This window comes from Drosophila ananassae, chromosome 3R, assembly GCF_017639315.1.
Source record: "Drosophila ananassae strain 14024-0371.13 chromosome 3R, ASM1763931v2, whole genome shotgun sequence".
Classification (NCBI taxonomy): Eukaryota; Metazoa; Arthropoda; class Insecta; order Diptera; family Drosophilidae; genus Drosophila; species Drosophila ananassae.
The window spans coordinates 7495322-7519256 of record NC_057930.1 but is presented as its reverse complement, the minus strand read 5'-3'; the positions used below and the strand labels follow the sequence as shown (position 1 = coordinate 7519256).

The following is a 23935-nucleotide window of genomic DNA, read 5'->3' as shown; positions in this document are numbered from 1 at the left end:
TGAAAGAAAACCACGTTGAATGTAAATTTCACTTAAAATCATTCAAGAATTTTCAATAATATACATATAGAGCTTGTGTGAAGAGTGTGATTATTGTGTGTGCATATATGTAAAAACAAAAATGTAGTTTCTAGTAGTATACCGTTTATTTCGTTTCTAAATTAAGTAAAATTCTGCTTTCTGAATTATAATAAATTATATCTAGTTTCTAAGGCTACGATCGATCATTACGGTACTATTTCAAATTTTATTCTCTTTTTTTGTTCAAGAAATTGTGGTCCTGAAAAGGACCGATTGTATAGTTGAAGTACAGGCTGTACAAAAATAATTTTAACCGCCGAAGCCGTATAGAGTGCGTCCCTGTCTCTTCAGAGCATAAACAACATCCATGGCCGTCACTGTCTTCCTTTTGGCGTGTTCGGTGTAGGTGACGGCGTCACGAATAACGTTCTCCAAGAACACTTTCAGGACTCCACGAGTTTCCTCGTAGATAAGACCAGAGATGCGCTTCACACCGCCACGACGAGCCAAACGGCGAATAGCTGGCTTTGTAATACCCTGGATGTTATCACGCAAGACTTTGCGATGACGCTTGGCGCCACCTTTTCCCAAGCCCTTGCCACCTTTACCACGACCAGTCATTTTTCAATCTTTTTCTTTTTATATTAACACACTGCACGAAAGTCACTGAAGAACTAATTTTGTCAGATCGGTGCGCTGCTCTTTATACCGATTCAATGAGAATACGAAGAGTTCCGAGCGATATATTTTTCTCGCTCTTCCGAAACCCGATTGATCGAAATGGCATGTTGTTCTATCTCCCTCTTTTCAACCCTCGGCGTTTCTGGTATATAAAGAGGTAGCGCAACGGGCAGCACGTTTATTGTGTTTTTAGAGGCGCGAAGAGAACAGTGAATTTGGAAATTAAAATGGCTCGTACAAAGCAGACTGCTCGTAAATCGACTGGTGGCAAGGCGCCACGCAAACAACTGGCTACAAAGGCCGCACGGAAGAGTGCTCCAGCCACCGGAGGAGTAAAGAAGCCCCATCGCTATCGTCCCGGAACTGTGGCTCTCCGTGAAATCCGTCGCTACCAGAAGAGTACCGAGTTGTTGATCCGCAAGCTGCCATTCCAGCGGTTGGTGCGTGAAATAGCTCAGGACTTCAAGACAGATTTGCGCTTCCAGAGCTCGGCTGTGATGGCTTTGCAGGAAGCTAGCGAAGCCTATCTGGTTGGTCTGTTTGAAGATACCAATTTGTGCGCCATTCATGCCAAGCGCGTTACTATTATGCCCAAAGACATCCAGCTGGCTCGTCGTATCCGTGGAGAGCGCGCTTAAATTGAATAATTGTCAATTGGAAGCCCATATATTTAAAAAAAAATCGGTCCTTTTCAGGACCACAATGTTATTTTCAATGAGATTTGAGTACCTATTGATATATAACCCAAAAGAATTAGTTTTTAGATTTGGAAGGCAAAGAAAAATATATTTAATAAATGTATAGCAAAATATATATATGTTTTTATTTAGAGCACTCTTTACAGAATATTAATATTAGCATTTAGCTGTTTAAGTCATAAATTGGTAAATATATAAAGAAAAACTTAAAATATGTCAAACAAAAAAAATTAAAATTTTATAAGAAATGATATTATTTAATATACAAATTTCTATTATGCATTTTAAAATTAACTAAGAGTTTGTATTATATTAGAAGATTATTATTTATTAAGTGAAAACTAAAGTAAAGGTTATTTTTTGAAGGCTATTATAACTGGTAATTATAGTTCAATGTGAGACTTTCACTGGTATACATAGCCAAATATAAAAAATATGAATTACTTCCAGAATGTAAAATAGAGAAGATTTATTAGAAAAAACAAAACAATTTAAAATTATATTCTTTTAGAAAAACTATATTTTTTAGTACCAAAACAGTTTCTTTATGTCAAATGAAAGCGCACATTTTATCCAGGAAAGGGTCATTTTAAAAGCTATATTTAAGTATGAGTATTATATAAAAATATAATTATTATTTGCATAACTGGTAGTTGAAAGTTCAATTTATAACATTCATTTGTATATCAACAATAATACAATCATTTTATATTTTTAACGATGTTTTAATGTAAAATATTTAAGATATTAACGTAAACGTGCACTTTCGAGTACTCAATAAAAAGCAACCGATCTATATACGGCAATTGAAAAAAGTTTTTATTAAATTTTGAATATTTAAGAATAAAACGCAATTTAAAAAAATCAACATTATATCATTTTAAGAATGAAATAGTAAAAAATAATTACACCCTTCGAAAAAACATTTGTAACACAAATGAACTGTGCCAAACACATAGTCAAACTGCTCTCCTCCTCGATTCTCATCCGAGCAAGGGACTTTGGATGTGGGGTCGCGGGCTATTTTTTGCATAAAAAAAAGTTTATTTCTGTGAATAAAAATTTAAAAATGTCCGATTCAGCAGTAGCTACATCCGCGTCTCCTGTGGCAGCTCCACCTGCACCGGTTGAGAAGAAAGTAACAGCCAAAAAGGCAACGGGCTCCGCTGCCACAAAGGCGAAGAAGACCACTGCACCACCATCGCATCCGCCAACTCAACAAATGGTAGACGCTTCAATAAAGAATTTGAAGGAGCGTGGGGGCTCGTCCCTCCTAGCAATCAAGAAGTACATTACTGCCACGTACAAATGCGATGCTCAGAAGCTGGCTCCTTTCATCAAGAAGTACCTGAAGTCTGCCGTTGCCAACGGTAAGCTGATCCAGACGAAGGGAAAGGGTGCTTCTGGTTCGTTTAAACTGTCAGCTTCTGCCAAGAAGGAGCCCAAGCCAAAGCCTTCTTCTGTTGAGAAAAAAACTAAAACCAAGAAGGTATCCACCAAGAATACCGGAGCCACCACTAAAAAGGCCGCCGGAGCTGCCGACAAGAAGCCCAAAACTAAAAAAGCCGTGGCTACTAAGAAGACCGCTGAAAAGAAAAAGACCGAGAAGGCCAAGGCAAAGGACGCTAAGAAATCTGGTAACGTTAAGGCAAAAGCAGTAGCATCAAAGGTGAAGCCATCATCAGCCAAACCAAAGGCAGCTAAAGCCCCAAAGGCTAAACCAGCTGCATCTGCTAAGCCCAAAAAGACTGTGAAGAAAGCCGCTGCTCCTGCTACCGCAAAGAAGCCAAAAGCTAAGACCACGGCAGCAAAAAAATAAATTGTAATAATGTGCATTAAAATTGCACATGTTTGCAATCGAAATTTTAGATTTCGAAATCTAAAATTAAATTAAACAAGCCCTTTTCAGGGCTACAAGATATGTTTTAAAGAGAAAGAAATTATCAATTTTTTTCAACTTGACTTTTTAGGAGAGTATCTTAAAAACAATACTGGATTCGAAATTGCAATAGAAAATTTGAAAATTTGGTTGCATGCCTATGCAATGTACGCCTGTACATAAAAAATATCAATTATTTAATGTAATATAGAAAAACGACGCCCAGCATCATTCTACTCGTTTGTTTATGAAGGTATAACTAATAATAATAAAAATAATAAAAGTCTACTATGGTAGGTAAGGTAAGGTTAAGATGTTTATTTATTTACTAATGTGTTTCTTAAAAAATGGTGTTTCTTTAAGAATTAATAAGAAATTATTTTATTGTCTTCTATTAAAAATTTGGTGTTCTTTGATAAAATGATGTTGTGGCCCTGAAAAGGGCCTTTTTGGATCATTCTGCCCAGCAAGCGAGCAATCTACTTGGAGCTTGTATACTTAGTGACAGCCTTGGTTCCTTCACTAACGGCATGCTTGGCCAACTCTCCAGGCAGGAGAAGACGAACAGCCGTTTGGATTTCCCGACTGGTGATGGTCGAGCGCTTGTTGTAATGAGCCAGACGCGAAGCCTCAGCAGCAATACGCTCAAAGATATCGTTTACGAAGCTGTTCATTATACTCATAGCTTTAGACGAAATTCCAGTGTCAGGGTGAACCTGCTTCAGAACCTTGTAGATGTAAATAGCATAGCTTTCCTTCCTCTTGCGCTTCTTCTTCTTATCATTCTTGGTTATATTTTTCTGAGCTTTGCCAGCCTTCTTGGCTGCCTTTCCACTGGTTTTCGGCGGCATAGTTACTTTCAAATTCACTTCACTTCACAATAATATTTGCGCCCAACAGCCGTTCGGCTTAGTACTTTTATTCGAGCAAGGTTTTCAGGTCTACTTTTAAAAAATTTCATCAGAAACGACCTACCCCCAACTGAAAGCAGGGATAAAGGCATAAGTATAAATTGGTGGTCCATAGTTCGCCACCATTATTCGTGTGTGAAGTGAATTATCGTAAAGTAAAAAAAAATGTCTGGTCGTGGCAAGGGTGGAAAAGTGAAGGGAAAGGCAAAGTCCCGATCGAATCGTGCTGGTCTTCAGTTCCCCGTCGGACGTATTCACCGTCTGCTCCGCAAAGGCAACTATGCTGAACGCGTTGGTGCCGGCGCTCCTGTTTACCTGGCTGCCGTTATGGAATACCTGGCAGCTGAAGTTCTCGAGTTAGCTGGCAATGCTGCCCGTGATAACAAGAAGACTAGGATTATTCCCCGTCATCTCCAGTTGGCTATTCGCAATGACGAGGAGTTGAACAAGCTGCTCTCTGGTGTCACCATAGCTCAGGGTGGCGTGTTGCCCAACATCCAGGCTGTGCTTTTGCCCAAGAAGACCGAGAAGAAGGCCTAAACGCTTAATTACGGCCCTGAATACAGAATACTTGTACATAAACACATTTATAAACCCAAACGTCCTTTTCAGGACGACCACACTTTTTCAAAAGAATATAAATTTTCAACTACAAGATTAGCACTAGTTTACATTACAATAACAAAATGTATAAACAATATATTAACAAGAATAAAAGCGAAAACATTTTTGTCGCTATTATGAATGATTGAAATAAAATGAAAGAAAACCACGTTGAATGTAAATTTCACTTAAAATCATTCAAGAATTTTCAATAATATACATATAGAGCTTGTGTGAAGAGTGTGATTATTGTGTGTGCATATATGTAAAAACAAAAATGTAGTTTCTAGTAGTATACCGTTTATTTCGTTTCTAAATTAAGTAAAATTCTGCTTTCTGAATTATAATAAATTATATCTAGTTTCTAAGGCTACGATCGATCATTACGGTACTATTTCAAATTTTATTCTCTTTTTTTGTTCAAGAAATTGTGGTCCTGAAAAGGACCGATTGTATAGTTGAAGTACAGGCTGTACAAAAATAATTTTAACCGCCGAAGCCGTATAGAGTGCGTCCCTGTCTCTTCAGAGCATAAACAACATCCATGGCCGTCACTGTCTTCCTTTTGGCGTGTTCGGTGTAGGTGACGGCGTCACGAATAACGTTCTCCAAGAACACTTTCAGGACTCCACGAGTTTCCTCGTAGATAAGACCAGAGATGCGCTTCACACCGCCACGACGAGCCAAACGGCGAATAGCTGGCTTTGTAATACCCTGGATGTTATCACGCAAGACTTTGCGATGACGCTTGGCGCCACCTTTTCCCAAGCCCTTGCCACCTTTACCACGACCAGTCATTTTTCAATCTTTTTCTTTTTATATTAACACACTGCACGAAAGTCACTGAAGAACTAATTTTGTCAGATCGGTGCGCTGCTCTTTATACCGATTCAATGAGAATACGAAGAGTTCCGAGCGATATATTTTTCTCGCTCTTCCGAAACCCGATTGATCGAAATGGCATGTTGTTCTATCTCCCTCTTTTCAACCCTCGGCGTTTCTGGTATATAAAGAGGTAGCGCAACGGGCAGCACGTTTATTGTGTTTTTAGAGGCGCGAAGAGAACAGTGAATTTGGAAATTAAAATGGCTCGTACAAAGCAGACTGCTCGTAAATCGACTGGTGGCAAGGCGCCACGCAAACAACTGGCTACAAAGGCCGCACGGAAGAGTGCTCCAGCCACCGGAGGAGTAAAGAAGCCCCATCGCTATCGTCCCGGAACTGTGGCTCTCCGTGAAATCCGTCGCTACCAGAAGAGTACCGAGTTGTTGATCCGCAAGCTGCCATTCCAGCGGTTGGTGCGTGAAATAGCTCAGGACTTCAAGACAGATTTGCGCTTCCAGAGCTCGGCTGTGATGGCTTTGCAGGAAGCTAGCGAAGCCTATCTGGTTGGTCTGTTTGAAGATACCAATTTGTGCGCCATTCATGCCAAGCGCGTTACTATTATGCCCAAAGACATCCAGCTGGCTCGTCGTATCCGTGGAGAGCGCGCTTAAATTGAATAATTGTCAATTGGAAGCCCATATATTTAAAAAAAAATCGGTCCTTTTCAGGACCACAATGTTATTTTCAATGAGATTTGAGTACCTATTGATATATAACCCAAAAGAATTAGTTTTTAGATTTGGAAGGCAAAGAAAAATATATTTAATAAATGTATAGCAAAATATATATATGTTTTTATTTAGAGCACTCTTTACAGAATATTAATATTAGCATTTAGCTGTTTAAGTCATAAATTGGTAAATATATAAAGAAAAACTTAAAATATGTCAAACAAAAAAAATTAAAATTTTATAAGAAATGATATTATTTAATATACAAATTTCTATTATGCATTTTAAAATTAACTAAGAGTTTGTATTATATTAGAAGATTATTATTTATTAAGTGAAAACTAAAGTAAAGGTTATTTTTTGAAGGCTATTATAACTGGTAATTATAGTTCAATGTGAGACTTTCACTGGTATACATAGCCAAATATAAAAAATATGAATTACTTCCAGAATGTAAAATAGAGAAGATTTATTAGAAAAAACAAAACAATTTAAAATTATATTCTTTTAGAAAAACTATATTTTTTAGTACCAAAACAGTTTCTTTATGTCAAATGAAAGCGCACATTTTATCCAGGAAAGGGTCATTTTAAAAGCTATATTTAAGTATGAGTATTATATAAAAATATAATTATTATTTGCATAACTGGTAGTTGAAAGTTCAATTTATAACATTCATTTGTATATCAACAATAATACAATCATTTTATATTTTTAACGATGTTTTAATGTAAAATATTTAAGATATTAACGTAAACGTGCACTTTCGAGTACTCAATAAAAAGCAACCGATCTATATACGGCAATTGAAAAAAGTTTTTATTAAATTTTGAATATTTAAGAATAAAACGCAATTTAAAAAAATCAACATTATATCATTTTAAGAATGAAATAGTAAAAAATAATTACACCCTTCGAAAAAACATTTGTAACACAAATGAACTGTGCCAAACACATAGTCAAACTGCTCTCCTCCTCGATTCTCATCCGAGCAAGGGACTTTGGATGTGGGGTCGCGGGCTATTTTTTGCATAAAAAAAAGTTTATTTCTGTGTAGAGCTGGGAAAACATCGATAGTTGGCATATTCGAGGTTTTCGAGGTTTTTCATACAAATATTCGATAGTATCGATAGTATCGAACTAAAAAAATTATAAATCAAGTTTAAGTTGCATTTAGAGTAAATAATAAAAAAACTTCTTAAAGGCCATTCTTTATTCGAATAACAAAACATAACAAAATCTCATAATCATATGAAGTCGCTTATAACAAAGGAAGAAATGAAATAATTCACAAAAGATTCTTATGAATAGGTTAATATATTCTAAATTTGTACACTGACGACTAATATTGTAATATGAGTTCAATGCTATAGCCTCAACGGTTTGTATCTTCTGTTTTGAGTTACACATGCTATAACCTAGTCTAAGGTTTTAGCAGGTATAACTTAGAACAGAAAATACTAACCGTTGAGGCTATAGCATTGAACTCATGTTACAGTATTAGTCTTCAGTGTAACTAGCTAACTATTCATTGATTGAATAGTTTGAGATCCACATATTTTTATTGAGAAAGGATAATATATCCACGTTTTTGGCCTTTAGTGATGCTCTCCTAGCAGAAATAATTTGTCCCGTTTTACTAAAACTCCTCTCAGACTCAGTCGATGATGCTTGCACACAAAAAAGGCGTTCAGCTGTAGTTTTAAGAAGAGAATCATCTGGAGCGCCCTGAAATTAAAAAAAGATAATAAGTTCAAATTAAACTGCAGATTTGTAAAGAAATTACCTTCCAAAACATTAAAGGATCTGTTTGCTGAGGTGAATGTGCCGCTCGCATGTACTGTTGAAGTTCAACAATGGCATCGACCCGGTTTGTCCTCCCCAAAGTAGAAATATTTTTAACAACAAATTCAAAAAGAGGCTGCTGGCAGTCTGATTCCTTTTCTGTTGGTGTTGGCGGATCCAATGGCGAAACTTTTTTTAAGGCAGCTAGCTCGTTTTCTAATGCATGAAGGCCATCATCGGCGTTAAAGGGCGAACGAAAACCTTGCTTTTTAAATCTTGGATCCAGAAGATTTGACATTTTTGGAAAGGTGCGCTTTTCATAGCCCAAAAGTCGTTTTTTTACTTGATCAACTAAACAATTTAGAGCTTCAATGCCTTCAAATGAATTTAACTTCAATCTGAAGCTGTCCAAAGTGTGCAATAATCCACAAACAATTGGAACTATCAGCGATGCTGTAACTGAAGTACTGGAAGATACCTGTTTTGTAGCGTTATCAAACGGAGATAGTAACTGAACAATATCTTTTAATATTGCGACTTCGTCCGCAGTGAATGGTGTTGGTGCTTTAGACGTACTTAAAAGTACTTTCGAGATGGCCTCATTTGTAAGTAGTATTCTTTCTATCATGTGATAGGCACTGTTCCATCTTGTGGGCACTTCTTGTATCAAGCTATATTTAATGTCCGTTTCTTGCGACGCTTTAAACTTACTAAGTGGCACTTAGTAAGTTTAAAGCGTCGCAAGAAACGGACATAGTGGCACTTAGTAAGTTTAAAGCGTCGCAAGAAACGGACATTAAATATAGCTTGATACAAGAAGTGCCCACAAGATGGAACAGTGCCTATCACATGATAGAAAGAATACTACTTACAAATGAGGCCATCTCGAAAGTACTTTTAAGTACGTCTAAAGCACCAACACCATTCACTGCGGACGAAGTCGCAATATTAAAAGATATTGTTCAGTTACTATCTCCGTTTGATAACGCTACAAAACAGGTATCTTCCAGTACTTCAGTTACAGCATCGCTGATAGTTCCAATTATAGTTCCAACTTAGTAAGTGCAATTGAGCTGCTTTTAAAGTATGTGACAATTCGCTTGCATTTAAGTAAAATGTCTTGTAAGCAATCGATCGCCAAACAGCTTTGCACAACCAGGTTTATGGTGTGAGCAACACAGGGTAGATGTCTTTTTTGTAAAAACTCACAAGCTTTGATCATAGAGTTAGCGTTGTCCGTTGTAATAGCTGCTATTTTGTCAAAAATGTTCCATTCGTCACAAATGCCACGCAATGAAGAAGCAATGTTTTGAGCCGAATGATTAGAGTCATCCAATAACGGCTTTGTGGCCAATACAACTGAGCGCAAAACGAAGTCTTTTGTTATAAAGTGGCAAGTTGCAGTAATATACGACTCGTTGGCTTTTGAAGTCCAAAGGTCTGCAGTAATGGCGCAACTGTTAACGCGGTCCAATATTGTAAAAAGTTTTGTTTTCAAGTCTTCAAATATATTCTTCATGTATACATGTTGTAGAGTCTTTCGCGAAGGAAGTGTGTATCGTGGATCAAGAACTCTGACAAACTCGCGAAATCCGGAATCCTCTACAATTGAAAAAGGTTGCATATCTGCCGACACAAGAACAGCCAAAGCGTTGTCAATAAGTTTTTTACGTGACGAGTCTCGATCGTACTGGTTAAACAAAAAGGGTACAATCGTATTCGCGCGCTTTTGTTGCTCTTCCATTGAAATTCCCGGGTGGAGTCGTTTCATATGGTCAAACAAGTTTGACGTGTTTCCGCTCGTTTTGTAAACTTTATTACAGTGCATGCAACTTGCCGTCTTGCCATCTTGGGACTTTTTAAAGTGGTTCCACACTTTGGACTTCCCTATTCGTTTCACCTGGTTTTCGTCCTCCTCCGACTTGCTCTTTGCACTTATGCCTGTAAAAAGTTATATATCAGAAATTAGTTATTGAGAAAGAGTCCAAAACATGCTCAGATATGCACTAGTTTAGATACCTACCTTTATCGTATTCGCCTTGCAAAAATTTGTCCATTTTCTCCGCCAACACCAATATTAACTTTCACGTGTAGATCTCCGCAGTTGTTCGCCAAAAGTAAAGATGTGCAAGCTTGCCACTATCGTTTACTATCGGCACTCAAACATCGATAGTGGTTCGCAAACCCAAATATTCGATATATCGATACTATCGTGAGTGGCCGACCCAGCTCTATTTCTGTGAATAAAAATTTAAAAATGTCCGATTCAGCAGTAGCTACATCCGCGTCTCCTGTGGCAGCTCCACCTGCACCGGTTGAGAAGAAAGTAACAGCCAAAAAGGCAACGGGCTCCGCTGCCACAAAGGCGAAGAAGACCACTGCACCACCATCGCATCCGCCAACTCAACAAATGGTAGACGCTTCAATAAAGAATTTGAAGGAGCGTGGGGGCTCGTCCCTCCTAGCAATCAAGAAGTACATTACTGCCACGTACAAATGCGATGCTCAGAAGCTGGCTCCTTTCATCAAGAAGTACCTGAAGTCTGCCGTTGCCAACGGTAAGCTGATCCAGACGAAGGGAAAGGGTGCTTCTGGTTCGTTTAAACTGTCAGCTTCTGCCAAGAAGGAGCCCAAGCCAAAGCCTTCTTCTGTTGAGAAAAAAACTAAAACCAAGAAGGTATCCACCAAGAAGACCGGAGCCACCACTAAAAAGGCCGCCGGAGCTGCCGACAAGAAGCCCAAAACTAAAAAAGCCGTGGCTACTAAGAAGACCGCTGAAAAGAAAAAGACCGAGAAGGCCAAGGCAAAGGACGCTAAGAAATCTGGTAACGTTAAGGCAAAAGCAGTAGCATCAAAGGTGAAGCCATCATCAGCCAAACCAAAGGCAGCTAAAGCCCCAAAGGCTAAACCAGCTGCATCTGCTAAGCCCAAAAAGACTGTGAAGAAAGCCGCTGCTCCTGCTACCGCAAAGAAGCCAAAAGCTAAGACCACGGCAGCAAAAAAATAAATTGTAAAAATGTGCATTAAAATTGCACATGTTTGCAATCGAAATTTTAGATTTCGAAATCTAAAATTAAATTAAACAAGCCCTTTTCAGGGCTACAAGATATGTTTTAAAGAGAAAGAAATTATCAATTTTTTTCAACTTGACTTTTTAGGAGAGTATCTTAAAAACAATACTGGATTCGAAATTGCAATAGAAAATTTGAAAATTTGGTTGCATGCCTATGCAATGTACGCCTGTACATAAAAAATATCAATTATTTAATGTAATATAGAAAAACGACGCCCAGCATCATTCTACTCGTTTGTTTATGAAGGTATAACTAATAATAATAAAAATAATAAAAGTCTACTATGGTAGGTAAGGTAAGGTTAAGATGTTTATTTATTTACTAATGTGTTTCTTAAAAAATGGTGTTTCTTTAAGAATTAATAAGAAATTATTTTATTGTCTTCTATTAAAAATTTGGTGTTCTTTGATAAAATGATGTTGTGGCCCTGAAAAGGGCCTTTTTGGATCATTCTGCCCAGCAAGCGAGCAATCTACTTGGAGCTTGTATACTTAGTGACAGCCTTGGTTCCTTCACTAACGGCATGCTTGGCCAACTCTCCAGGCAGGAGAAGACGAACAGCCGTTTGGATTTCCCGACTGGTGATGGTCGAGCGCTTGTTGTAATGAGCCAGACGCGAAGCCTCAGCAGCAATACGCTCAAAGATATCGTTTACGAAGCTGTTCATTATACTCATAGCTTTAGACGAAATTCCAGTGTCAGGGTGAACCTGCTTCAGAACCTTGTAGATGTAAATAGCATAGCTTTCCTTCCTCTTGCGCTTCTTCTTCTTATCATTCTTGGTTATATTTTTCTGAGCTTTGCCAGCCTTCTTGGCTGCCTTTCCACTGGTTTTCGGCGGCATAGTTACTTTCAAATTCACTTCACTTCACAATAATATTTGCGCCCAACAGCCGTTCGGCTTAGTACTTTTATTCGAGCAAGGTTTTCAGGTCTACTTTTAAAAAATTTCATCAGAAACGACCTACCCCCAACTGAAAGCAGGGATAAAGGCATAAGTATAAATTGGTGGTCCATAGTTCGCCACCATTATTCGTGTGTGAAGTGAATTATCGTAAAGTAAAAAAAAATGTCTGGTCGTGGCAAGGGTGGAAAAGTGAAGGGAAAGGCAAAGTCCCGATCGAATCGTGCTGGTCTTCAGTTCCCCGTCGGACGTATTCACCGTCTGCTCCGCAAAGGCAACTATGCTGAACGCGTTGGTGCCGGCGCTCCTGTTTACCTGGCTGCCGTTATGGAATACCTGGCAGCTGAAGTTCTCGAGTTAGCTGGCAATGCTGCCCGTGATAACAAGAAGACTAGGATTATTCCCCGTCATCTCCAGTTGGCTATTCGCAATGACGAGGAGTTGAACAAGCTGCTCTCTGGTGTCACCATAGCTCAGGGTGGCGTGTTGCCCAACATCCAGGCTGTGCTTTTGCCCAAGAAGACCGAGAAGAAGGCCTAAACGCTTAATTACGGCCCTGAATACAGAATACTTGTACATAAACACATTTATAAACCCAAACGTCCTTTTCAGGACGACCACACTTTTTCAAAAGAATATAAATTTTCAACTAATAGATTACCACTAGTTTACATTACAATAACAAAATATATAAACAATATATTAACAAGAATAAAAGCGAAAACATTTTTGTCGCTATTATGAATGATTGAAATAAAATGAAAGAAAACCACGTTGAATGTAAATTTCACTTAAAATCATTCAAGAATTTTCAATAATATACATATAGAGCTTGTGTGAAGAGTGTGATTATTGTGTGTGCATATATGTAAAAACAAAAATGTAGTTTCTAGTAGTATACCGTTTATTTCGTTTCTAAATTAAGTAAAATTCTGCTTTCTGAATTATAATAAATTATATCTAGTTTCTAAGGCTACGATCGATCATTACGGTACTATTTCAAATTTTATTCTCTTTTTTTGTTCAAGAAATTGTGGTCCTGAAAAGGACCGATTGTATAGTTGAAGTACAGGCTGTACAAAAATAATTTTAACCGCCGAAGCCGTATAGAGTGCGTCCCTGTCTCTTCAGAGCATAAACAACATCCATGGCCGTCACTGTCTTCCTTTTGGCGTGTTCGGTGTAGGTGACGGCGTCACGAATAACGTTCTCCAAGAACACTTTCAGGACTCCACGAGTTTCCTCGTAGATAAGACCAGAGATGCGCTTCACACCGCCACGACGAGCCAAACGGCGAATAGCTGGCTTTGTAATACCCTGGATGTTATCACGCAAGACTTTGCGATGACGCTTGGCGCCACCTTTTCCCAAGCCCTTGCCACCTTTACCACGACCAGTCATTTTTCAATCTTTTTCTTTTTATATTAACACACTGCACGAAAGTCACTGAAGAACTAATTTTGCCAGATCGGTGCGCTGCTCTTTATACCGATTCAATGAGAATACGAAGAGTTCCGAGCGATATATTTTTCTCGCTCTTCCGAAACCCGATTGATCGAAATGGCATGTTGTTCTATCTCCCTCTTTTCAACCCTCGGCGTTTCTGGTATATAAAGAGGTAGCGCAACGGGCAGCACGTTTATTGTGTTTTTAGAGGCGCGAAGAGAACAGTGAATTTGGAAATTAAAATGGCTCGTACAAAGCAGACTGCTCGTAAATCGACTGGTGGCAAGGCGCCACGCAAACAACTGGCTACAAAGGCCGCACGGAAGAGTGCTCCAGCCACCGGAGGAGTAAAGAAGCCCCATCGCTATCGTCCCGGAACTGTGGCTCTCCGTGAAATCCGTCGCTACCAGAAGAGTACCGAGTTGTTGATCCGCAAGCTGCCATTCCAGCGGTTGGTGCGTGAAATAGCTCAGGACTTCAAGACAGATTTGCGCTTCCAGAGCTCGGCTGTGATGGCTTTGCAGGAAGCTAGCGAAGCCTATCTGGTTGGTCTGTTTGAAGATACCAATTTGTGCGCCATTCATGCCAAGCGCGTTACTATTATGCCCAAAGACATCCAGCTGGCTCGTCGTATCCGTGGAGAGCGCGCTTAAATTGAATAATTGTCAATTGGAAGCCCATATATTTAAAAAAAAATCGGTCCTTTTCAGGACCACAATGTTATTTTCAATGAGATTTGAGTTGCTATTGATATATAACCCAAAAGAATTAGTTTTTAGATTTGGAAGGCAAAGAAAAATATATTTAATAAATGTATAGCAAAATATATATATGTTTTTATTTAGAGCACTCTTTACAGAATATTAATATTAGCATTTATCTGTTTAAGTCATAAATTAGTAAATATATAAAGAAAAACTTAAAATATGTCAAACAAAAAAAATTAAAATTTTATAAGAAATGATATTATTTAATATACAAATTTCTATTATGCATTTTAAAATTAACTAAGAGTTTGTATTATATTAGAAGATTATTATTTATTAAGTGAAAACTAAAGTAAAGGTTATTTTTTGAAGGCTATTATAACTGGTAATTATAGTTCAATGTGAGACTTTCACTGGAATACATAGCCAAATATAAAAAATATGAATTACTTCCAGAATGTAAAATAGAGAAGATTTATTAGAAAAAACAAAACAATTTAAAATTATATTCTTTTAGAAAAACTATATTTTTTAGTACCAAAACAGTTTCTTTATGTCAAATGAAAGCGCACATTTTATCCAGGAAAGGGTCATTTTAAAAGCTATATTTAAGTATGAGTATTATATGAAAATAAAATTATTATTTGCATAACTGGTAATTGAAAGTTCAATTTATAACATTTATTTGTATATCAACAATAATACAATCATTTTATATTTTTAACGATGTTTTAATGTAAAATATTTAAGATATTAACGTAAACGTGCACTTTCGAGTACTCAATAAAAAGCAACCGATCTATATACGGCAATTGAAAAAAGTTTTTATTAAATTTTGAATATTTAAGAATAAAACGCAATTTAAAAAAATCAACATTATATCATTTTAAGAATGAAATAGTAAAAAATAATTGCACCCTTCGAAAAAACATTTGTAACACAAATGAACTGTGCCAAACACATAGTCAAACTGCTCTCCTCCTCGATTCTCATCCGAGCAAGGGACTTTGGATGTGGGGTCGCGGGCTATTTTTTGCATAAAAAAAAGTTTATTTCTGTGAATAAAAATTTAAAAATGTCCGATTCAGCAGTAGAGGTGGAGAAACATCGATGTTCGCGGACATCGATGTTTTCGATGTTTTTGGGGCAAAACATCGATGAAACATCGATGTTTAAAAGAAAAAAAATTTTTTTTATCACAGTCAAATTTTATTTATATGTTTGTTTTTGTTTAAAAACAAAAGTTTGTCGACGACCGAAGATGAAAGTCTGGTGCGACGGTCGGATATCAGTTGTCCTGCTTTGCTGAATACACGTTCTGATTCACACGATGAAGCGGGAACGCAAAAATACTTTTTAGACAAGATTTTAAAAGCTTCTTCGGTAGACATCTGAAATAAGATAAATTGTTATATTTTAAGAACAAAAGGTCTTAATTAAAACATTCTTACCTCCCAATACGCAAGTGGCTCGCACTTTTCGGGCTGGTTCTCTTTTTCCACATGTTGTCGCAACAGGACAATAGCATCGGCCCGGAATGATTGAACTTTTGCATCCAATTTTGATTTCATGAAAGAAAATCGTGTGGGTTCTTCTGTTGGTGGTGCTGGTTGCTGTCGAGGAATGGACACAGTTGCATTGTCATTTTGGCCTTTTCCAACTTTAAGGCGATCTGGGTGCATGTGCCTTAGATGGTCGAGAAGGTTTGTAGTATTACCGTTTGTTTTTATAGCTTTGCCACAATAATTGCAAACTCCGTGTGTCTTTCTAACGTCTTTTTTGAAGTGATCCCAGGCAACCGAAGCTTCCCGCTTCTTTTTTGGACCTGGTGCTGGCTCCTCCACATTTTCATCCGATTTTGATGTTCCTAAAAAGTACTATTTTAATACAAATACCATGTAAAAGTACAAATGTACATATGCACACACACACATGCCATGCGCGCACGTGCAAGCAGAGCATACGTGCATACATATGTATGCACATATAAATGCAAAGTTTCCTCAGCTTTTATGTTAATAATACTTACGTTTCAGATATCTCTCCATGCCTCCACTCCACTACCTCAGCCAACACCACCAACAGAACACTAGTTTGCAACATAACATTAGTAATTTATCAGAAATAACTTAATTTAAATCTACTTACAATTTTCACGTCTTCCCTGCTTGATGCTCGTTAGAGATGATAAACATCGATGTTGGCTTGCCAAACATCGATGTCAACGATGTTTTCAAAACATCGATGACATCGATGTTAACATCGATGTTTCTCCACCTCTGTTCAGCAGTAGCTACATCCGCGTCTCCTGTGGCAGCTCCACCTGCACCGGTTGAGAAGAAAGTAACAGCCAAAAAGGCAACGGGCTCCGCTGCCACAAAGGCGAAGAAGACCACTGCACCACCATCGCATCCGCCAACTCAACAAATGGTAGACGCTTCAATAAAGAATTTGAAGGAGCGTGGGGGCTCGTCCCTCCTAGCAATCAAGAAGTACATTACTGCCACGTACAAATGCGATGCTCAGAAGCTGGCTCCTTTCATCAAGAAGTACCTGAAGTCTGCCGTTGCCAACGGTAAGCTGATCCAGACGAAGGGAAAGGGTGCTTCTGGTTCGTTTAAACTGTCAGCTTCTGCCAAGAAGGAGCCCAAGCCAAAGCCTTCTTCTGTTGAGAAAAAAACTAAAACCAAGAAGGTATCCACCAAGAAGACCGGAGCCACCACTAAAAAGGCCGCCGGAGCTGCCGACAAGAAGCCCAAAACTAAAAAAGCCGTGGCTACTAAGAAGACCGCTGAAAAGAAAAAGACCGAGAAGGCCAAGGCAAAGGACGCTAAGAAATCTGGTAACGTTAAGGCAAAAGCAGTAGCATCAAAGGTGAAGCCATCATCAGCCAAACCAAAGGCAGCTAAAGCCCCAAAGGCTAAACCAGCTGCATCTGCTAAGCCCAAAAAGACTGTGAAGAAAGCCGCTGCTCCTGCTACCGCAAAGAAGCCAAAAGCTAAGACCACGGCAGCAAAAAAATAAATTGTAATAATGTGCATTAAAATTGCACATGTTTGCAATCGAAATTTTAGATTTCGAAATCTAAAATTAAATTAAACAAGCCCTTTTCAGGGCTACAAGATATGTTTTAAAGAGAAAGAAATTATCAATTTTTTTCAACTTGACTTTTTAGGAGAGTATCTTAAAAACAATACTGGATTCGAAATTGCAAAAGAAAATTTGAAAATTTGGTTGCATGCCTATGCAATGTACGCCTGTACATAAAAAATATCAATTATTTAATGTAATATAGAAAAACGACGCCCAGCATCATTCTACTCGTTTGTTTATGAAGGTATAACTAATAATAATAAAAATAATAAAAGTCTACTATGGTAGGTAAGGTAAGGTTAAGATGTTTATTTATTTACTAATGTGATTCTTAAAAAATGGTGTTTCTTTAAGAATTAATAAGAAATTATTTTATTGTCTTCTATTAAAAATTTGGTGTTCTTTGATAAAATGATGTTGTGGCCCTGAAAAGGGCCTTTTTGGATCATTCTGCCCAGCAAGCGAGCAATCTACTTGGAGCTTGTATACTTAGTGACAGCCTTGGTTCCTTCACTAACGGCATGCTTGGCCAACTCTCCAGGCAGGAGAAGACGAACAGCCGTTTGGATTTCCCGACTGGTGATGGTCGAGCGCTTGTTGTAATGAGCCAGACGCGAAGCCTCAGCAGCAATACGCTCAAAGATATCGTTTACGAAGCTGTTCATTATACTCATAGCTTTAGACGAAATTCCAGTGTCAGGGTGAACCTGCTTCAGAACCTTGTAGATGTAAATAGCATAGCTTTCCTTCCTCTTGCGCTTCTTCTTCTTATCATTCTTGGTTATATTTTTCTGAGCTTTGCCAGCCTTCTTGGCTGCCTTTCCACTGGTTTTCGGCGGCATAGTTACTTTCAAATTCACTTCACTTCACAATAATATTTGCGCCCAACAGCCGTTCGGCTTAGTACTTTTATTCGAGCAAGGTTTTCAGGTCTACTTTTAAAAAATTTCATCAGAAACGACCTACCCCCAACTGAAAGCAGGGATAAAGGCATAAGTATAAATTGGTGGTCCATAGTTCGCCACCATTATTCGTGTGTGAAGTGAATTATCGTAAAGTAAAAAAAAATGTCTGGTCGTGGCAAGGGTGGAAAAGTGAAGGGAAAGGCAAAGTCCCGATCGAATCGTGCTGGTCTTCAGTTCCCCGTCGGACGTATTCACCGTCTGCTCCGCAAAGGCAACTATGCTGAACGCGTTGGTGCCGGCGCTCCTGTTTACCTGGCTGCCGTTATGGAATACCTGGCAGCTGAAGTTCTCGAGTTAGCTGGCAATGCTGCCCGTGATAACAAGAAGACTAGGATTATTCCCCGTCATCTCCAGTTGGCTATTCGCAATGACGAGGAGTTGAACAAGCTGCTCTCTGGTGTCACCATAGCTCAGGGTGGCGTGTTGCCCAACATCCAGGCTGTGCTTTTGCCCAAGAAGACCGAGAAGAAGGCCTAAACGCTTAATTACGGCCCTGAATACAGAATACTTGTACATAAACACATTTATAAACCCAAACGTCCTTTTCAGGACGACCACACTTTTTCAAAAGAATATAAATTTTCAACTACAAGATTAGCACTAGTTTACATTACAATAACAAAATGTATAAACAATATATTAACAAGAATAAAAGCGAAAACATTTTTGTCGCTATTATGAATGATTGAAATAAAATGAAAGAAAACCACGTTGAATGTAAATTTCACTTAAAATCATTCAAGAATTTTCAATAATATACATATAGAGCTTGTGTGAAGAGTGTGATTATTGTGTGTGCATATATGTAAAAACAAAAATGTAGTTTCTAGTAGTATACCGTTTATTTCGTTTCTAAATTAAGTAAAATTCTGCTTTCTGAATTATAATAAATTATATCTAGTTTCTAAGGCTACGATCGATCATTACGGTACTATTTCAAATTTTATTCTCTTTTTTTGTTCAAGAAATTGTGGTCCTGAAAAGGACCGATTGTATAGTTGAAGTACAGGCTGTACAAAAATAATTTTAACCGCCGAAGCCGTATAGAGTGCGTCCCTGTCTCTTCAGAGCATAAACAACATCCATGGCCGTCACTGTCTTCCTTTTGGCGTGTTCGGTGTAGGTGACGGCGTCACGAATAACGTTCTCCAAGAACACTTTCAGGACTCCACGAGTTTCCTCGTAGATAAGACCAGAGATGCGCTTCACACCGCCACGACGAGCCAAACGGCGAATAGCTGGCTTTGTAATACCCTGGATGTTATCACGCAAGACTTTGCGATGACGCTTGGCGCCACCTTTTCCCAAGCCCTTGCCACCTTTACCACGACCAGTCATTTTTCAATCTTTTTCTTTTTATATTAACACACTGCACGAAAGTCACTGAAGAACTAATTTTGTCAGATCGGTGCGCTGCTCTTTATACCGATTCAATGAGAATACGAAGAGTTCCGAGCGATATATTTTTCTCGCTCTTCCGAAACCCGATTGATCGAAATGGCATGTTGTTCTATCTCCCTCTTTTCAACCCTCGGCGTTTCTGGTATATAAAGAGGTAGCGCAACGGGCAGCACGTTTATTGTGTTTTTAGAGGCGCGAAGAGAACAGTGAATTTGGAAATTAAAATGGCTCGTACAAAGCAGACTGCTCGTAAATCGACTGGTGGCAAGGCGCCACGCAAACAACTGGCTACAAAGGCCGCACGGAAGAGTGCTCCAGCCACCGCACTGTGGGCAAAAATCCCGTTTTTGGTGCATAAACTCTAGTTTATAAGATATTGACTTAAAACATTTTTGTTGCATTATTTTAACTAAAACAAAATTTTGGTTTTTGTTTTTTTTTTTAATTTGCGTACCGCTCAGTGGTTAAAAATGCACTTTTATATAAGAAATTATTACAAATTATAATTTGAATCACATTTGGTATTACATTATAGAAAAATAAAATTAAAATCTGTTACGTATTTAGAATCTATTGTTAAATTTTACGAACACTGAAAAAAAATTGGATAACATTTTTTTAATAACTTTAAAATTTTAACTTACTCTTTTTCTTGTGTTTTAGTTTTCAATATCGTCTGGTACCTCTTCCTCTAATTCGATTTCAAAAGTGTCACTTACATCATCGTTGCCATTTTCTTCATCTGTGTCTTCTGCGCACGAGTTTTGGGATGTACTTCCGTTTTTGTGGCCAACACCTGGGGATATGATTGGCGAATCCAAAAGATCGACAACCTCTGCTGGCAGAGGCATCCTGTTGGTTTTTGTGAACCAAGAACTAGACAGTAAAGGATCAGACGAATCCATAGCTCTGTGAAAGACATCTGACATATTGTCAATCCGGCAACATTTTCTGGCATGATTTTTCCGGTCAGCCTTGAAAAGCTTGTGTCTTGCTTCTGATGCATTTTCTGCTAAGGAGCCAACAGGAACAATTGATTTTTCAATGATAATGTATCCATGTGCTAAAATTTTGTGTACTGTTGGCGACATGGGGTACCAAAAATAATTACTCCTATATATAGTAAAAGTTTCAAAACAGAATAATTTGAACTTTTCTGAATTTATAGGGTAATGACAATTTATGGCTATCAAAATTACATGTAGGCGCTGAATCAAATTGTGATCTATTCCTAATATAGAGGACAATAATTTTGGGTTGGGGAATGCCCGCCTCGCCGTATTTCCGTCATTTGTATTTGTATTGTCCACATGAAGCCCCATATCTTTCCAAAACGCTGCTTGAACTTTATATTTTCGTGCCTCCAATTCGATTTTGTCATTTCCCTTAACATGCCACTTTCTAAGCTCAATTCTGTATGATATTTTAAGCAAGAATTCAAAAAACGAATCCATGCATGAAGGGAACTTAATCCATACTGATCCGTATGTGGCTTCATAACAAATATTTTGGAATAAAAATCACTTGTAGTAAGAAGCTGGGTGGGCTTTGCCCCACACATGGGACACGACTGGCAGGAATTTGTTCCTGTTAATATATTTAAGACCTTGCCGTCTATAAGTGTTAGGTGCCCATCGAATTTTACAAAAATTGCATTCGAATGAAAAGCATGCGCGTATAAATCCAGGTTTTTAATCTGATTGTCCAAGTTTTCTTTTTCTTCTAATATAAGAGACGTTGTTTCCTTTAAGTATGCTATTTTTAGAGGACGGCAAAATCGTATGGACTGAGGCGATTTATTTAACCAAATGACTCTTTGTTTTTGATCTATTATTTTTATGGGAATAATTGATGTAACAAATAGAGAATCATCTAAAGATTGAGACTCTGCGATGCTTAATTTTTGTTTATATAAACTGTGACCAGTAGACCCATCAAACCCATAACTAAAAATAAGAGTACACTGAGTAACATCTGAAAGTATTTCACAAACTTCCTTTTACATCAGTAATATTCTTGAAGCGGTATGGTTCAATAAGTTTTGCATGGGACCTTTTGCTTCATTTTCGGTGCATTCTATTCCAGCAGGTCTACATTTTAATTTCTCCTCGGCTATTTTCGAATAAGAGGGGTAAATGTCGCAGCCATGTTGTTTACTAAGTTGTTTTACATTTATGTATTGCTGCTTAGTAAACCCATTTTCCATAAAAAAAGCGAATGCCTTTTCAGAAGTAATTGGACTCGGAGCCAGCAATCCAGTTCTATCAGATTTTTTTATAACTTCATTTTCAGTTGATTTTCTGGCAGAAATGTTAGCAGCGTGTAGTAACAAAGGGGTTGAATTTTGATTTTCGATCGCAAGTTCAGATGCCAGCTTTATTTTGAGTCGTTTACCAGAAGCTTCATATGTCAATTTTTACCTTTATTCTGTGGGGATTCATTTATATCAGAAAGTCGTATAGTCATATTGCCGGCTAGCCACATGGCGTGTTTTTGTCTAAATCGCTTTATGTTTCGGCAGCATCGTGGCAAATGTTTATTAATGTAATTAATAAAGTTAGTAATTTTATTTGATATTTTTTGGTTTATTGTTTCGATTTGATGATCGTCATTCAATTTGTCGAATGTGTAAGTCTCCAAGGCTTCTCGCGAGCGTTTGTTGCTTTCCCAAATTGCAAGAAGAGCCCCGTGACCAAACACATATGTGCCTGGATAAACGCAAGTTTACCAAAAAGGAGCAAAAAGGAGCAAAAATGGTTAATTGTATGACAACAAGGACACTTTTGTAGTTCATTTCTCGTTCTTACTCTTTTGCAAGGCTGTGCCATTAATAAGTTATTCTCCACAAAACACAAACACAATTGTTAGTTCAAATCTATAAAGATACACATATAAAACAGTTCACAGTTGGACAACAAGACATATAATAACAAATGTTTAAGCTAATTTGCATTATTAATTACCTTCGCAAGGAATTTGCATTTTTAGATTTTTAAAACTTTTTTTTCAAACAAAGCAGCAAGCACGCAAAGTTTACCAGTTTTTCGCGCCAATTTAACAACATTGCAGGGTCTCTCAAGCAGCTAACTTTGTTTGAGTGGCAACACTACAGGGTTGCCACCAAAAATGTTTTGAAAGCGGGTTTTTTCAAATGAAGATATCTAGATTCGATTAGTATGGGTCATTCATAAAAATTAATTAGGAAAAAAAATAGGTTTATGCACCAAAATCGGATTTTTTACCCATTGTGCACCGGAGGAGTAAAGAAGCCCCATCGCTATCGTCCCGGAACTGTGGCTCTCCGTGAAATCCGTCGCTACCAGAAGAGTACCGAGTTGTTGATCCGCAAGCTGCCATTCCAGCGGTTGGTGCGTGAAATAGCTCAGGACTTCAAGACAGATTTGCGCTTCCAGAGCTCGGCTGTGATGGCTTTGCAGGAAGCTAGCGAAGCCTATCTGGTTGGTCTGTTTGAAGATACCAATTTGTGCGCCATTCATGCCAAGCGCGTTACTATTATGCCCAAAGACATCCAGCTGGCTCGTCGTATCCGTGGAGAGCGCGCTTAAATTGAATAATTGTCAATTGGAAGCCCATATATTTAAAAAAAAATCGGTCCTTTTCAGGACCACAATGTTATTTTCAATGAGATTTGAGTACCTATTGATATATAACCCAAAAGAATTAGTTTTTAGATTTGGAAGGCAAAGAAAAATATATTTAATAAATGTATAGCAAAATATATATATGTTTTTATTTAGAGCACTCTTTACAGAATATTAATATTAGCATTTAGCTGTTTAAGTCATAAATTGGTAAATATATAAAGAAAAACTTAAAATATGTCGAACAAAAAAAATTAAAATTTTATAAGAAATGATATTATTTAATATACAAATTTCTATTATGCATTTTAAAATTAACTAAGAGTTTGTATTATATTAGAAGATTATTATTTATTAAGTGAAAACTAAAGTAAAGGTTATTTTTTGAAGGCTATTATAACTGGTAATTATAGTTCAATGTGAGACTTTCACTGGTATACATAGCCAAATATAAAAAATATGAATTACTTCCAGAATGTAAAATAGAGAAGATTTATTAGAAAAAACAAAACAATTTAAAATTATATTCTTTTAGAAAAACTATATTTTTTAGTACCAAAACAGTTTCTTTATGTCAAATGAAAGCGCACATTTTATCCAGGAAAGGGT

The 23935-nt window shown here is 37.7% G+C and overlaps 16 protein-coding genes across 18 annotated transcripts; 9 read left to right on the top strand and 7 right to left on the bottom strand.

Annotated features, from left to right (window-relative positions):
• Nucleotides 1–278: 278 nt before the first annotated feature.
• LOC123257376 lies at nt 279–5591 on the bottom strand. The gene is made up of 3 exons (XM_044716193.1): nt 5281–5591; nt 3807–4113; nt 279–645 (listed from the first exon to the last, which is right to left on the bottom strand). Exons 1-3 carry the CDS (start codon nt 5589–5591, stop codon nt 331–333), a joined length of 933 nt encoding a protein of 310 aa, XP_044572128.1. The 3' UTR covers nt 279–330.
• On the top strand, nt 847–1367 carry LOC6504865 (histone H3). Its single transcript, XM_001964785.4, has one exon. The coding sequence runs from the start codon at nt 930–932 to the stop codon at nt 1338–1340; it is 411 nt and encodes a 136-aa protein (XP_001964821.1). The 5' UTR covers nt 847–929; the 3' UTR covers nt 1341–1367.
• LOC116655427 (histone H1-like) lies at nt 2393–3308 on the top strand. The gene has a single exon (XM_032453322.2). The coding sequence runs from the start codon at nt 2470–2472 to the stop codon at nt 3217–3219; it is 750 nt and encodes a 249-aa protein (XP_032309213.2). The 5' UTR covers nt 2393–2469; the 3' UTR covers nt 3220–3308.
• Nucleotides 3713–4201, bottom strand: LOC116655430 (histone H2B). The gene has a single exon (XM_032453328.2). The coding sequence runs from the start codon at nt 4128–4130 to the stop codon at nt 3759–3761; it is 372 nt and encodes a 123-aa protein (XP_032309219.1). The 5' UTR covers nt 4131–4201; the 3' UTR covers nt 3713–3758.
• Nucleotides 4282–4801, top strand: LOC116655429 (histone H2A). Its single transcript, XM_032453327.2, has one exon. It carries the CDS (start codon nt 4356–4358, stop codon nt 4728–4730), a length of 375 nt encoding a protein of 124 aa, XP_032309218.1. The 5' UTR covers nt 4282–4355; the 3' UTR covers nt 4731–4801.
• Nucleotides 5592–5878: 287 nt separating the features above from the next.
• On the top strand, nt 5879–6316 carry LOC26513675 (histone H3). Its single transcript, XM_032453324.2, has one exon. The coding sequence runs from the start codon at nt 5879–5881 to the stop codon at nt 6287–6289; it is 411 nt and encodes a 136-aa protein (XP_032309215.1). The 3' UTR covers nt 6290–6316.
• Nucleotides 6317–7547: 1231 nt separating this feature from the next.
• On the bottom strand, nt 7548–10343 carry LOC116655426 (E3 SUMO-protein ligase ZBED1-like). 3 transcript variants are annotated; one of them, XM_032453320.2, is made up of 3 exons: nt 10158–10343; nt 8136–8593; nt 7548–8077 (listed from the first exon to the last, which is right to left on the bottom strand). In XM_032453320.2, the coding sequence occupies exons 1-3, from the start codon at nt 10189–10191 to the stop codon at nt 7874–7876; spliced, it is 696 nt and encodes a 231-aa protein (XP_032309211.1). In that variant the 5' UTR covers nt 10192–10343; the 3' UTR covers nt 7548–7873. The 3 variants fall into 3 exon arrangements, with proteins under 3 accessions (XP_032309211.1, XP_044572582.1, XP_032309210.1); XM_044716647.1 differs by lacking the exon at nt 10158–10343 and having other exon boundaries at nt 8136–8845; XM_032453319.2 differs by lacking the exons at nt 7548–8077; nt 8136–8593 and adding an exon at nt 8900–10075 and having other exon boundaries at nt 10158–10337.
• Nucleotides 10344–10365: 22 nt separating this feature from the next.
• LOC6498691 (histone H1) lies at nt 10366–11230 on the top strand. Its single transcript, XM_001967641.4, has one exon. It carries the CDS (start codon nt 10392–10394, stop codon nt 11139–11141), a length of 750 nt encoding a protein of 249 aa, XP_001967677.4. The 5' UTR covers nt 10366–10391; the 3' UTR covers nt 11142–11230.
• Nucleotides 11231–11634: 404 nt separating this feature from the next.
• On the bottom strand, nt 11635–12123 carry LOC6498694 (histone H2B). Its single transcript, XM_001967640.4, has one exon. The coding sequence runs from the start codon at nt 12050–12052 to the stop codon at nt 11681–11683; it is 372 nt and encodes a 123-aa protein (XP_001967676.1). The 5' UTR covers nt 12053–12123; the 3' UTR covers nt 11635–11680.
• Nucleotides 12124–12203: 80 nt separating this feature from the next.
• On the top strand, nt 12204–12723 carry LOC123257475 (histone H2A). Its single transcript, XM_044716661.1, has one exon. The coding sequence runs from the start codon at nt 12278–12280 to the stop codon at nt 12650–12652; it is 375 nt and encodes a 124-aa protein (XP_044572596.1). The 5' UTR covers nt 12204–12277; the 3' UTR covers nt 12653–12723.
• A 426-nt stretch (nt 12724–13149) lies between these two features.
• On the bottom strand, nt 13150–19733 carry LOC123257375. Its single transcript, XM_044716192.1, has 3 exons — nt 19351–19733; nt 17877–18183; nt 13150–13516 (listed from the first exon to the last, which is right to left on the bottom strand). The coding sequence occupies exons 1-3, from the start codon at nt 19659–19661 to the stop codon at nt 13202–13204; spliced, it is 933 nt and encodes a 310-aa protein (XP_044572127.1). The 5' UTR covers nt 19662–19733; the 3' UTR covers nt 13150–13201.
• Nucleotides 13715–14238, top strand: LOC26513707 (histone H3). The gene has a single exon (XM_044716659.1). It carries the CDS (start codon nt 13801–13803, stop codon nt 14209–14211), a length of 411 nt encoding a protein of 136 aa, XP_044572594.1. The 5' UTR covers nt 13715–13800; the 3' UTR covers nt 14212–14238.
• Nucleotides 15453–16544, bottom strand: LOC123257469. The gene is made up of 4 exons (XM_044716653.1): nt 16414–16544; nt 16295–16354; nt 15717–16132; nt 15453–15656 (listed from the first exon to the last, which is right to left on the bottom strand). Exons 2-4 carry the CDS (start codon nt 16311–16313, stop codon nt 15468–15470), a joined length of 624 nt encoding a protein of 207 aa, XP_044572588.1. The 5' UTR covers nt 16314–16354; nt 16414–16544; the 3' UTR covers nt 15453–15467.
• LOC6505250 (histone H2B) lies at nt 17783–18271 on the bottom strand. The gene has a single exon (XM_001964783.4). The coding sequence runs from the start codon at nt 18198–18200 to the stop codon at nt 17829–17831; it is 372 nt and encodes a 123-aa protein (XP_001964819.2). The 5' UTR covers nt 18201–18271; the 3' UTR covers nt 17783–17828.
• On the top strand, nt 18352–18871 carry LOC6504886 (histone H2A). The gene has a single exon (XM_001964782.4). It carries the CDS (start codon nt 18426–18428, stop codon nt 18798–18800), a length of 375 nt encoding a protein of 124 aa, XP_001964818.1. The 5' UTR covers nt 18352–18425; the 3' UTR covers nt 18801–18871.
• A 134-nt stretch (nt 19734–19867) lies between the features above and the next one.
• LOC116655431 (histone H3) lies at nt 19868–23317 on the top strand. The gene is made up of 2 exons (XM_032453329.2): nt 19868–20043; nt 22975–23317. Exons 1-2 carry the CDS (start codon nt 19949–19951, stop codon nt 23288–23290), a joined length of 411 nt encoding a protein of 136 aa, XP_032309220.1. The 5' UTR covers nt 19868–19948; the 3' UTR covers nt 23291–23317.
• The last annotated feature ends 618 nt before the right edge of the window (nt 23318–23935 follow it).